This window comes from Ranitomeya imitator, chromosome 2, assembly GCF_032444005.1.
Source record: "Ranitomeya imitator isolate aRanImi1 chromosome 2, aRanImi1.pri, whole genome shotgun sequence".
Lineage (NCBI taxonomy): Eukaryota > Metazoa > Chordata > Amphibia > Anura > Dendrobatidae > Ranitomeya > Ranitomeya imitator.
Genome location: NC_091283.1, coordinates 262,697,224 through 262,710,287, shown reverse-complemented (window position 1 = coordinate 262,710,287; position 13,064 = coordinate 262,697,224). Strand labels below are relative to the sequence as shown.

At 44.4% G+C, this 13,064-nt stretch overlaps 1 protein-coding gene across 1 annotated transcript in view; it reads right to left on the bottom strand.

Annotated features, from left to right (window-relative positions):
• Positions 1-12,659, bottom strand: part of LOC138663027 (oocyte zinc finger protein XlCOF22-like) — a 30,094-nt gene extending 17,435 nt beyond the window's left edge. Inside the window, exons 1-5 of the mRNA XM_069749081.1 lie at positions 12,514-12,659; positions 12,205-12,384; positions 11,998-12,121; positions 11,821-11,918; positions 11,532-11,622 (exon numbers count right to left, since the gene is read on the bottom strand). Of these exons, the coding sequence (XP_069605182.1) occupies positions 11,532-11,622; positions 11,821-11,918; positions 11,998-12,121; positions 12,205-12,384; positions 12,514-12,591 (571 nt within the window). The 5' untranslated portion in view covers positions 12,592-12,659. The remainder of the gene's footprint in view (positions 1-11,531; positions 11,623-11,820; positions 11,919-11,997; positions 12,122-12,204; positions 12,385-12,513) is intronic.
• Between the last annotated feature and the right edge of the window lie 405 nt (positions 12,660-13,064).

Genomic DNA, 13,064 nt, shown 5'->3' with positions numbered 1-13,064 from the left:
TGTTTATATTTTCCTTACACATTCCATTCATTGCTGTGAAGCACCTGAAGGGTTAATAAACTTCTTGAATGTGGTTTTGAGCACCTTGAGGGGTGCAGTTTTTAGAATGGTGTCTCTTCTGGGTATTTTCTGTGATATTGACCCCCCAAATTCACTTCAAATATGGTGTGGTCCCTAAAAAAATGGTTTTGTAAATTTTATTGTAAAAATGAAAAAAATTGCTGGTGAACTTTTAACCCTTATAACTTCCTAATATCCCTACTGACACCTGCCAGCCAGCAGCCTCCAAGCTCCTGGCCCTTAGTTCATCCTTTGGACTCATTCAGTGGTCCTCCACAGCTACCCACACAGACGGACATACACTAGACCTCATCTTCACCCACCTCTGTTCCTTATCTAATCTCACAACCTCTCCCTTCCCTTTATCTGACCACCATCTACTCACATTCTCATCCTTGTCCTCCTCACCCGCCCCCCATGCCCAGCCCCTACCACATCCTTGCAGAAACTTTGCACACCTAGACATTCACAGACTCTCTTCTACCCCTTTCCTCCATATCCTCACTCCAGGACACGGACAGCTCCACCGCTTTCTATAACTCCACCCTCACATCAGCCATAGACTAAATCGCACCTCTCATGCATGGCAAATCAATAGGCAACCCTGGCATAACAACCTCACCAAAAAAGTCCGACAAACATCCAGGGTCACGGAGCGGCGTTGGAAGAAAACACCTGCCAGACGACTTCACTGCTTTCAAACAAGCTACACTTGCCTTCAAACTAGCCCTCACTTCTGCTAAACAGACCTATTTCACTAACCTTGTATCCTCACTATCCTACAAGCCAAAACAACTGTTCAGCACATTTAACTCTCTCCTATGCCCACCACTGCCACCTCCATCTCCCCTCATCTCTTCCGACGACTTTGCCACCTACTTCAAAAACAAGATCGACCAAACAAGGCAAACCTTTACTGTTCCACCACCCCAGCCACTCCATATACCAGACTTCTTCCCTTCCCTAATACCTTCCCTCTCCAACATCACTGAAGAACTTACTCGCCTCCTTTCCAAATCACACTTCACCACCTGTGCGCTTGACCCCATCCCTTCCCACCTGCTCCCCAACCTCACTAACATGCTCATTCCAGCCCTCTCTCATCTCTTCAACCAATCGTTATCTTCTGGTTCCTTCCCCTCTGCCATCAAACACACCACCATCACACTTATCCTCAAAAAAGCTAACCTTGACCCAACTGCTATGCCCAGCTATCGCCCCATATCACTGCTCCCGTTTGCTTCCAAACTCCTTGAGCAGCATGGCCATGCTCAACTTTCCTCCCACCACTCATCTAACTTTCTCCTTGACAACCTGCGATCTGGCTTCCGCCCCCACCACTCCACCGAAACTGCTCTGACCAAAATTACTAATGACTTCCTCACAGCCAAAGCTAACAGACAGTTCTCCATTATCCTCCTGCTCGACCTGTCCACTGCTTTCGACACAGTCGAACACTGCCTACTGCTACAGATTCTTTCTTCCCTTGGCATCAAAGGCCTTGCCCTGTCCTTGATTACCTTATACCATTCTGACCGTACATTTGGCCTAGGACAACTCAAAGTCCCACGGCTTCCAATACCACCTGTATGCAGACGACACTCAGATCTACCTCTCTGGCCCAGATGTCGCCTCTCTTCTGTCCAGAATCCCGGAGTGTCTGTCAGCCATATCCTCCTTCAACTCTCGCTTCCTAAAACTCAATGTAGACAAAACCGAACTCATCATCTATCCCCCATCTCACATATCCCCCCTACCTGATCTATCTATAATGGTAAACGGCATCACGCTCTCCCCCGCACCTGAAATGTTGTAGCAACGAACTTTCCCGGGTGATCTGCCTCATAAAAACGCTGTTTCTCCTCAGATCTCCAGTCAGTGAGAGATTAGAGGAGAAACAGTGTTACAAGTGCTGCTGGCAACAGCTGTGTCATTCAGAAATCTTATTATAAAGTAAAAAAAAAAAGATAAGGCAGGTTAGGGTTAGTGCTATAGTAAGGGTTAGCTTTGGGGCTAAAGTTAGGGTTATTGATAGGGTTAGGCTAATAAAATAAGGCTTTTCTCAGTTGACTCGACAATAATATGGTCATGTCAGTCACATCACGTCAGAGTTTTCTATTAGCTTGCTAGAGCATATTGTCCTACAAACAAATTTATATGCATCCCAATTCATCAGCCAGAATCCGCGATCCTATCATGCTAGGTCAAATTTATGGACACCAAATAATGTCCTAGAAATGAAAACTTTTTTAGGACTTACAATCGCTATGGGGCTTGTTAAAAAAACGAGCATTCTGTCCTATTGTTCCAACTGCCCTGTCCAAGCCACCCCAATGTTTTCTGCCGTTCTTCCTAGGACCCGTTATGAAATGCTTATGTGATTTTGGCATTTTAACGACAACAGTCAATACCTGCCCAGAAATGCCCCAGAACATGACAGAATATTCAAAATCACCCATTATCGAAGACTTGACAGAAAAGTTCTTAAAGCTCTACACCTCAACAGAAGACATTTTCATTGACGAGTCCCTTGTAAAATTCAAAGGAAGACTGCACCTCAAGCAATTTATTCCTTCTAAGAGCGGAAGGTTCAGAATAAAGTTCTATAAAATGTGTGAGAGTTCAACCGGATACACATCAGCTTTTCGCATTTATGAGGGGAAAGATAGACAACTAAACCCACCAGGATGCCCTACTTATCTGGGGACATCTGGAAAAAAACATTTTAAACTCCATTTTTTATGAAAAAAAGGCTACAATCTGTATGTTGACAACTTCTAAACCAGCATACCCCTATTTATAAGTTTGGTTGAACGTAACATGGGGGCTTGTGGGACTATTCACAAAAACGGTCAGGGGTTTCCACAATCATTGGTCAATGAAATGGTGTGAAAGGGGCAGTCAGGGGCTTTACATAATGGAGAGCTGCTTGCCCTTAAGTTTAAGGATAAAAAAGATATTTTTATCCTGAGCTTGATCCACACAGATGCCACAAGGGCCACTGCAGAGCAACAGGGATCCACTACTCCAAAACCTGTGTCTGTCATTTATTACAACTAATGATGAGCGAATATACTCGTTGCTCGGGTTTTCCAGAGCACACTCGGGTGGTCTCCGAGAATTTGTTAGTGTTTGGAGATTTAGTTTTCATTGCTGCAGCTGAATGATTTACAGTTACTAGACAGCTTGATTACATGTGGGGATTCCCTAGCAACCAGTCAACCCCCACATGTACTCAGGCTGGCTACTAGCTGTAAATTAATCAGCTGCTCCAATGAAAACTAAATCTTTGAACAATAACAAATACTCGGAGATCACCAGAGCATGCTCAGGAAAACCCGAGCAACGAGTATACTCGCTCATCACTAATTATAACAAATATATGGGGGTCTGGACCGTGCAGATCACCTTCTACAGCCATACCAGGTATCAAGAAAATCATATACCTGGTATAAAAAGTTAGTCATTTATTTGTTTCAGGTGGCCACATATTCTTTTGTGTTATACAAAAAAGCGGGAAATGCAGATACTTTCCTTGATTATCAGGAAAAGGTCATTGAAAATCTTGTTTTTGAAAATGTTGTCCCCGCCAATCCTTTAGAATGTGAGGATGTCAGAAGACTCACTGAGCGACATTTTATTGTGCTCATTCCAGCAACTGAAACAAGAAAGATCCCCAGAGAAGATGTCGTGTATGTTCCAAGAGAGGAATGAGGCATGATACCCGCTATTATTGCCCACAATGCCCATCATTGCCGGCCTTATGCCTCCATGACTGATTTACAATCTTCCACACAGAACCACGTTTTTAAACTGTTTTGACATTCAAGCATTTGGTTTATTTAGTGACAGACACATCTCAGTAGAGCAGAATTAACATTTTCCGGGGGTAGGTGGGGGGAAGCTGGGCACAATATATTGGGCACTACAATGACATTTTTGCAATTTTTGCTCTAAAACTTCCACTATGTGTTTCTGGAAATCATCCATGTAGTGAAAAGGGTCACTATATCCATACATGAATTCCCAGAGGGGTATCATTTCCAAAATGGGGTCACTTCAGGGAGATTCTGTTGTGTTCTGGCACGTCACGGCTCTCCAAAATGCCTTAACAGCAGAATCCCCCCTGAAGTGACCCCATTTTGGAAATGACACCCCTCTGGGAATTGGAAATGACACCCCTCTGTGAATTCACCTATGGGTGCAGTGACCATTTACCTATCTACCTATTTTCCCATATAAAATCTGGGATTAAGATATTTTAGTGGTAAAAATTTTATTATTTTTTCTTCACTGCCCAATGGTATAATTTTCTATGGAACAGCTGTGGTGTCAGTTTGCTCACTACACCACTAGAAGAATTCATTCAGGGAAGTCTTTTGTAAAATGCAGTCACTTTTGGGGGCTTATGTTGTTCTGGCACCTCAGGAGCTCTGACAATGTGACATGTCACCCACAAAATTCCAGCAGAATCTGCTCTCCAATAGAGGGCTCCTTCCCTTCCGAGCTCTGCCGTGTGCCTAAACAGTGGTTTACCCCCACATATGGGGTGTCAGCATACTCAGGACAAATTGCTCAACAACGTTCTCCTGTTACCCTTTGGAAAAAAATGAGGGCAAAAAGAAATTTTTTGTGGAAAAAAATATTTTATTTTCACGGCTCTACGTAATTTACTTCTGTGAAGCACTTGGAGGTTCAAAGTGCCCAACACACATCTAGGTAAGTTCCTTGGGGGGTCTAGTTTCCAAAATGCTGTCAATTGTGGGGGATTTCCACTATTTAGACACATCAGGGGCTCTGACAATGTGACATGTCACCCACAAACAATTCCAGAAAACTGCTCTCCAATATGGCACTCCTTTCCTTCCAAGCTCTGCCATGTGCCCAAACAGTAGTATTCCCCCACATATGGGGTATTGGTGTACTCAGAAGAAATTTCACAACAAATTGTATGGAACAATTTCTCTTGTTACCCTTATGAAAATGCAAAATATGGAGCTAAAAGATTTGTGAAAAATGTTATTTTTTTTATTTCCACAACTTTACGTTATAAACTTCTGGGAAGCACCTGTGAGTTTGGGTTCAAGGTGCTCAATACAAATCTGGATAAGGTCCCTAAGGGGTCTAGTTTCGAAAATGGTGTCACTTATGGGGCGTTTCCACTGTTTAGGCACATCAGGGGCTCTCAAGATGCGACATGTCAACCGCTAATTATTCCAACATATTTTACATTCAAAAACTCAAATGGTGCGCCTTCCCTTCTGAGCCCTGCTGTTCCTTCAAACAGTAGATTTCCACCACATATGGGGTATCGGCATGTTCAGGAGAAATTGCAGAACAAAATGTATAGTCCACTTTCTCCTAGTCCCCATGCAAAAGTTAAAAAAAATACGTCTAAAGGAAAATTTTTGTGAAAGAAAAGTAAATGTTTATATTTTCCTTACACATTCCATTCATTGCTGTGAAGCACCTGAAGGGTTAATAAACTTCTTGAATGTGGTTTTGAGCACCTTGAGGGGTGCAGTTTTTAGAATGGTGTCTCTTCTGGGTATTTTCTGTGATATTGACCCCCCAAATTCACTTCAAATATGGTGTGGTCCCTAAAAAAATGGTTTTGTAAATTTTATTGTAAAAATGAAAAAAATTGCTGGTGAACTTTTAACCCTTATAACTTCCTAATATCCCTACTGACACCTGCCAGCCAGCAGCCTCCAAGCTCCTGGCCCTTAGTTCATCCTTTGGACTCATTCAGTGGTCCTCCACAGCTACCCACACAGACGGACATACACTAGACCTCATCTTCACCCACCTCTGTTCCTTATCTAATCTCACAACCTCTCCCTTCCCTTTATCTGACCACCATCTACTCACATTCTCATCCTTGTCCTCCTCACCCGCCCCCCATGCCCAGCCCCTACCACATCCTTGCAGAAACTTTGCACACCTAGACATTCACAGACTCTCTTCTACCCCTTTCGTCCATATCCTCACTCCAGGACACGGACAGCTCCACCGCTTTCTATAACTCCACCCTCACATCAGCCATAGACTAAATCGCACCTCTCATGCATGGCAAATCAATAGGCAACCCTGGCATAACAACCTCACCAAAAAAGTCCGACAAACATCCAGGGTCACGGAGCGGCGTTGGAAGAAAACACCTGCCAGACGACTTCACTGCTTTCAAACAAGCTACACTTGCCTTCAAACTAGCCCTCACTTCTGCTAAACAGACCTATTTCACTAACCTTGTATCCTCACTATCCTACAAGCCAAAACAACTGTTCAGCACATTTAACTCTCTCCTATGCCCACCACTGCCACCTCCATCTCCCCTCATCTCTTCCGACGACTTTGCCACCTACTTCAAAAACAAGATCGACCAAACAAGGCAAACCTTTACTGTTCCACCACCCCAGCCACTCCATATACCAGACTTCTTCCCTTCCCTAATACCTTCCCTCTCCAACATCACTGAAGAACTTACTCGCCTCCTTTCCAAATCACACTTCACCACCTGTGCGCTTGACCCCATCCCTTCCCACCTGCTCCCCAACCTCACTAACATGCTCATTCCAGCCCTCTCTCATCTCTTCAACCAATCGTTATCTTCTGGTTCCTTCCCCTCTGCCATCAAACACACCACCATCACACTTATCCTCAAAAAAGCTAACCTTGACCCAACTGCTATGCCCAGCTATCGCCCCATATCACTGCTCCCGTTTGCTTCCAAACTCCTTGAGCAGCATGGCCATGCTCAACTTTCCTCCCACCACTCATCTAACTTTCTCCTTGACAACCTGCGATCTGGCTTCCGCCCCCACCACTCCACCGAAACTGCTCTGACCAAAATTACTAATGACTTCCTCACAGCCAAAGCTAACAGACAGTTCTCCATTATCCTCCTGCTCGACCTGTCCACTGCTTTCGACACAGTCGAACACTGCCTACTGCTACAGATTCTTTCTTCCCTTGGCATCAAAGGCCTTGCCCTGTCCTTGATTACCTTATACCATTCTGACCGTACATTTGGCCTAGGACAACTCAAAGTCCCACGGCTTCCAATACCACCTGTATGCAGACGACACTCAGATCTACCTCTCTGGCCCAGATGTCGCCTCTCTTCTGTCCAGAATCCCGGAGTGTCTGTCAGCCATATCCTCCTTCAACTCTCGCTTCCTAAAACTCAATGTAGACAAAACCGAACTCATCATCTAACCCCCATCTCACATATCCCCCCTACCTGATCTATCTATAATGGTAAACGGCATCACGCTCTCCCCCGCACCTGAAATCCGCTGCCTTGGGGTAACTATCGACTTTGCCCTGTCCTTCAAACCGCACGTCCAAACTCTTGCCGCCTCCAACTCAAAAACATTGAGAGAATCTGTCCCTTCTTCACCCCTCAATCTACTAAAACTCTTGTGCATGACCTCATCATCTCCCGCCTCGATTACTGCAACACCCTCCTCTGTGGCCTTCCCGCTAACTCCCTTGCATCACTCCAGTCTGTCCTCAACTCTGCTGCCCGGCTAATCCACCTCTCTCCTCAGTACTCCCCTGCTTCCCCCCTCTGCAAATCCCTCCACTGGCTCCCAGTTCCCCAACGAATCCAGTTCAAACTACTAACACTGATCTACAAAGCCATCCACAACCTCTCCCCTCCCTATATCTCTGAAGTAATCTCCCAATATCTCCCCTCATGTAATCTTCGATCCTCCCAAGACCTCCTACTCTCCTCCACACTTATTCGTTCCTCACACAATCGCCTCCAAGATTTCTCCCGAATATCCCCTATCCTCTGGAATTCCACGCCTCAACACATTCGATTATCCACCACCCTAGGATCCTTCAGACGGAACCTGAAAACCCATCTCTTCAGGAAAGCCTACAGCCTGAAATAACCACCCGAGCTGCCGCCTCACCAGCCACCCGAGCTGCCGCCACACCAGCCACCCAAGCTACCGTCTCACGAGCCACCCTAGCTGTCGCCTCACTGCCACCAGAGCCGCAGCACCCCCGACCTTCTGTCTCTTGCCCAGTATCACGTAGAATGTAAGTCCGCAAGGACAGGGTCCTCTCTCCCCTCTGTACCAGTCTGTCATTGTAAATTTGTTCACTATAAACGATATCTATAACTCTTACGTAACCCGTTTCTCATGTACAGCACCATGGAATTAATGGTGCTATATAAATAAATAATAATAATAAAAAAAAAATGCTTCCAAAATTATGCTGATGTAAAGTAGACATGTGGGAAATGTTATCTATTAACTATTTTGTGTGATATGACTGATTTAAGGGCATAAAAATTTAAATTTTTAAAATTTGAAAACAGGCTCTGGTGCGAAAGAGTTAATATTTTGCTGCACAACCTTTTGAGGCAATCACTTGAATCAAACGATTCCTGTAACTGTCAATGAGACTTCTGCACCTCTCGACAGGTATTTTGTCCCATTCCTCAAGAGCAAACTGCTCCAGGTGTTTCGTGTATGAAGGTTGCCTTTTCTAGACGGCATTTTTCAGCTCTTTCCAAATATGCTCAATAGGATTTATGTGAGGGTTCACAGAAGGCCACTTCAGAATAGTCCAATGTTTTCCTCTTAGCCATTCTTGGGTGTTTTTAGCTCTGTGTTTTGGGTCATTATCCTTTTGTAAGACCCATGATCTGCGCCTGAGACCAAGCTTTCTGACACTGGGCAGCACATTTCTCTCTAGAATCGCTTGATAGTCTTGAGATTTCATTGTACCCTGCACAGATTCTAGACACCCTGTGCCAGATGCAGCAAAGCAGCCCCAGAACAGAGCCTCCTCCATGTTTCACAGTAGGGACAGTGTAATTTTCTTTATATGCTTCATTTTTCCGTCTGTGAACATAGAGCTGATGTGCCTTGCCAAAAAGTTCAATTTTTTCTCATCTGTCCATAGGACATTCTCCCAGAAGCTTTGTGGCATGTCAACATGTAGTTTAGCAAATTCCAGTCTGGCTTTTTTATGATTTTTTTTTCAACAATGTTGTCCTCCTTGGTCGTCTCCTTTGAAGTCCACTTTGGCTCATGCAATGACAGATGGTGCGATCTGACACTGATGTTCCTTGAGCTTGAAGTTCACCTTTAATCTATTTGGAAGTTTTTCTGTGTTCTTTTGTTACCATTCCTATTATCCATCTCTTTGATTTGTCATCAATTTTCCTCCTGTGGCCAAGTCCAGGGAGGTCGGCTACAGTCCCATGGATCTTACATTTCTGAATAATATGTGCAACTGTAGTCACAGGAACATCAAGCTTGGAGATGGTCTTATAACTTTTACCTTTAACATGTTTGTCTACAATTTTCTTTCTAATCTCCTGAGACAACTCTTTCCTTCGCTTCCTCTGGTCCATGTTGAGTGTGATACACACCATGTCACCACACAGCACAGTGAGTATCTGTAGCCCTATATACAGGCCACTCACTGATTCCAAGATTGTAGACACCTGTGATGCTAGTTAGTGGACACACCGCAATTTAACATGTCCCTTTGTCACATTATTTTCAGGGGTACCATCATTTCTGTCCAGACCGATTTCATGAGTTTTATTTTATTTTTTTTTATTCTGTGAAAGCATGGTTGAAAAGCAATGTCTGACTTCCATTTGTTCATTTTCATAGATCTTTTATTTCTTATTACTTTTGTCAGATTCAAGTTATTTCTGTGACCATTGTGGTTTTTCCTGTCATTAAATGAGGGGAACCAACAACTTTGACCACATATGTATAGATTATAACCCCTCATTTTATGGGGATTTCGACTATTCTGGTTTTCTGTCATTTAGTCATATTAGGGCTTCAGCATATGGTGTGTCCAATCTCATCTGGGATCTGTTCCTGCTGTCCAGCTGCAGAAATCTGCTCCCTACTTCAGCCGATTGGAAAATACCACACCCTACTAAAGCTCAAAGCACATGGCCGGAATCTTCCAGAAACAGCGTTGTTCTCCTCTGGTTCAGTCCTCTGTGCTCAGCTTGTGGCTTGTGTATTTGTTTCCTGTTGTGACCGTGGCCCGTTTACTGACTACTCTTGTGTCTTCTGATTCTGTCCTTCTGGTTCTGACCCAGCTACCTGACTATTCTTCTTGCCATCTAATACCACAGAATAGCAGGTAACACCATGGTCCAAGCCTAGGGGTCCCAGTGTAAGTCCAGATCCATGTAATGGTGTTAAAGGGCGATGAGCAAGGCAATCCTTGGGATATGGAAAGCAGAGAAGATAGTGCCAAGCATGTTCATGGTGGAGATCTTTTGAGCTGCTAGTTGACCACGAACATTGCTCCCAATACGTTGTGTCTGCAAACTATTCCAGCTAGATCTGCATTCAAACAGCTAAATGGCGCTCCTTCCCTTCTGAACACTGCCGTGTGCCCAGAGAGTAGTGTACAATCGTATGTAGGGTATTGTGAGAAGCTGGAAAATAATTTGTAAGATCCATTTGTTTTCTATTATCCTCTGTGATTAATTCCAAAGTTATCACCACATAAAGTGACAGACGTCAGATTGTAAAAATGGGGCCTGATTAAGAACACAAAACTGGCTGCAGGAAGAGGTTAAATCAGAGTATTCTGGACACTACTGTAATCCAAAACTGACTATAGACAATAACATCTACTGAAATGCTCAAACTGAACAGTCTCCATCAGTAATAAATGAGCAGCTAGTGGTGAAACCTCTCTGGGGTAATTAGAGCACGGGGCTCGTAGACTTCACAATCTAAACTATCGGAAGCTCCAATATTTTCTGTCAGATGAGTTTCAAGAAGAAATATTACACATTTAAAGAGAACTGTGTATAATAGTGCAGAGCGGAGATGTCTTAAAGGGATCCTGTCAGCAGGATTGTGCTCAGTGACTACAGACAGTGTCAGGTCGGTGCCGTTTTACTGATTACACTGATACCTGGTGATGAAATCCGTCTTGTGGTTGTTGTTTAATCTGTATTTGTAGATTTCAGTTAATGAGATTCTCGTGCTCTGGGGCGGGGCTGTGGGCGGGGCTTTATGTGGTGCTCTGGGGCGGGGCTGTGGGCGGGGCTTTATGTGGTACTTTGGGGCGGGGCTGTGGGTGGGGCTTTATGTGGTGCTCTGATTACATATGCATCTGTATTGGCTTATGACAGGTCACTGATCCCTCACTACATGGGCCGACAGGCTCTCTGCCTTTGGATCCTAGACCCAGTGGCATAACGCGTGGTCCCGATCGCTGCCATAGAGACCCGATTTTGTCATGATGACATCCGGGTCTCCAGACTTGAGAGGCTTCCTCTCAAGCGCAGTGATGATCAGGAAGTCTCTCAGGTCAGTGTATAGAAGGAGAATGTTGTGGTCTAGAGGTAAAATGGTGATCATGGTAATCTGGCCGGACTACACCACCGATAAAGCAGCCACAGCCGGTGATGAGAAGAATCTGTGACTTCTCTGCATTTATTGGTTACTACTCACCTGGGTAGCCATATGTGGGAATCTCCTCTTTACACCGCTCATTCTCCCTCACATATGTCTCTGTAGTATTAATATGGGTCAGATCTTCACCCTGAAACAAATATTATAAAAGTCACCGTCAGATGGAGAAGTCCCATCTATGATCAGCTCTAATCCTGACATCTCCACCGTTCTCATTGCACAAGTATAACACATATAATACTGGTGGATAAAACAAGACTGAGCACAAGACCTTCACCGGCGTCTACACATCATAGGGGAGATCTCCTGACACCTTCTCTCCATCTACCTGATGATCCTGAGGAGCATTGGGATCTTCTTGGTTACAGTCTTGTGGAAGAAGAGGACGGGGACATCTCTCTGGTGTTGTCCTCTTACTGGATAGATCTGGAGGAAACACATACAGGGAGTGAATTCATTCTTTACATACAGATAATTATAGGCCATGTGTATTTAGTCCTATTACCTGGAGATGTGAGGGGCTGGGGAACCTCCATTATGACGTTCTTGTACAGATCTCTGTGTCCTTCTAAATACTCCCACTCCTCCATGGAGAAATAGACAGCGACATCCTGACACCTTATAGGAACCTGACACATACAATGATACCGTCATCCCCCCAATCCCTTCATAGCGTTACTGTATAATGTCCCAGCATTCCCAGCAGTGTCACCTCTCCAGTCAGCAGCTCAATCATCTTGTAGATGAGTTCTAGGATCTTCTGGTCATTGATGTCCTCATGGATCAGGGGGTGAGGTGGAGGCCCCGTGATTGGGCTCAGGGGTCTTCCCCATCCCTCAGACGCAGGGTCCTGACAGCGATCACTAGAGGTCTTCTTCACCACTGTGTAATGCTGGTAATGGAGAGACACAATAATAAATCTCACTACAGACATTTCCAGAGGCCTCACCTCTCCAGTTCTGTCCATCTGTTATTGCCATAGATAAGAATGATGTAATGTGACGTCATCCGAATCTCTCACCTCTCCAGTAAGCCGGAAGAGGATCTCTAGGGTGAGGTGTAATATCCTCTCCGCCATCTTGTCTCTGTCCATATCCATCTTTGATGGGTGAATCAGGAAAATTCTCTGTTGTAGAAGATCTTCACTGAGAGGATCCGATATTGTAGAGACCTGAATGAGAAGATAAGCCGATGTAAGAGCATAAGAATCCTGTGTAATAATACAATTACTGGATATAATAAAGGAAACATGTGAGGAGATTTATTATTTTACAGTATTTAGTTTCCTTCTTTACATCTACTAATAAATCCTATATATTTAGGCCACAGACAACAAGCAGTTTCCTCCTCGGAGTCGGCAGCTGACTACGTTTCTCATAGACTCATCTTCCATAACGCTAATTCTCGTCTTATTTACCGACCCTGGAATCGGCATTAACAATACTGCAGGAGATATTCATTACACGCGACATGAGAAATAACTACTTCATGGTGAGGACGACATCTTCATCTACTACGGCTCTAGAGACATATTTGGCCAGAGTCGGTCACTGACTCCATCACCACCGGCCG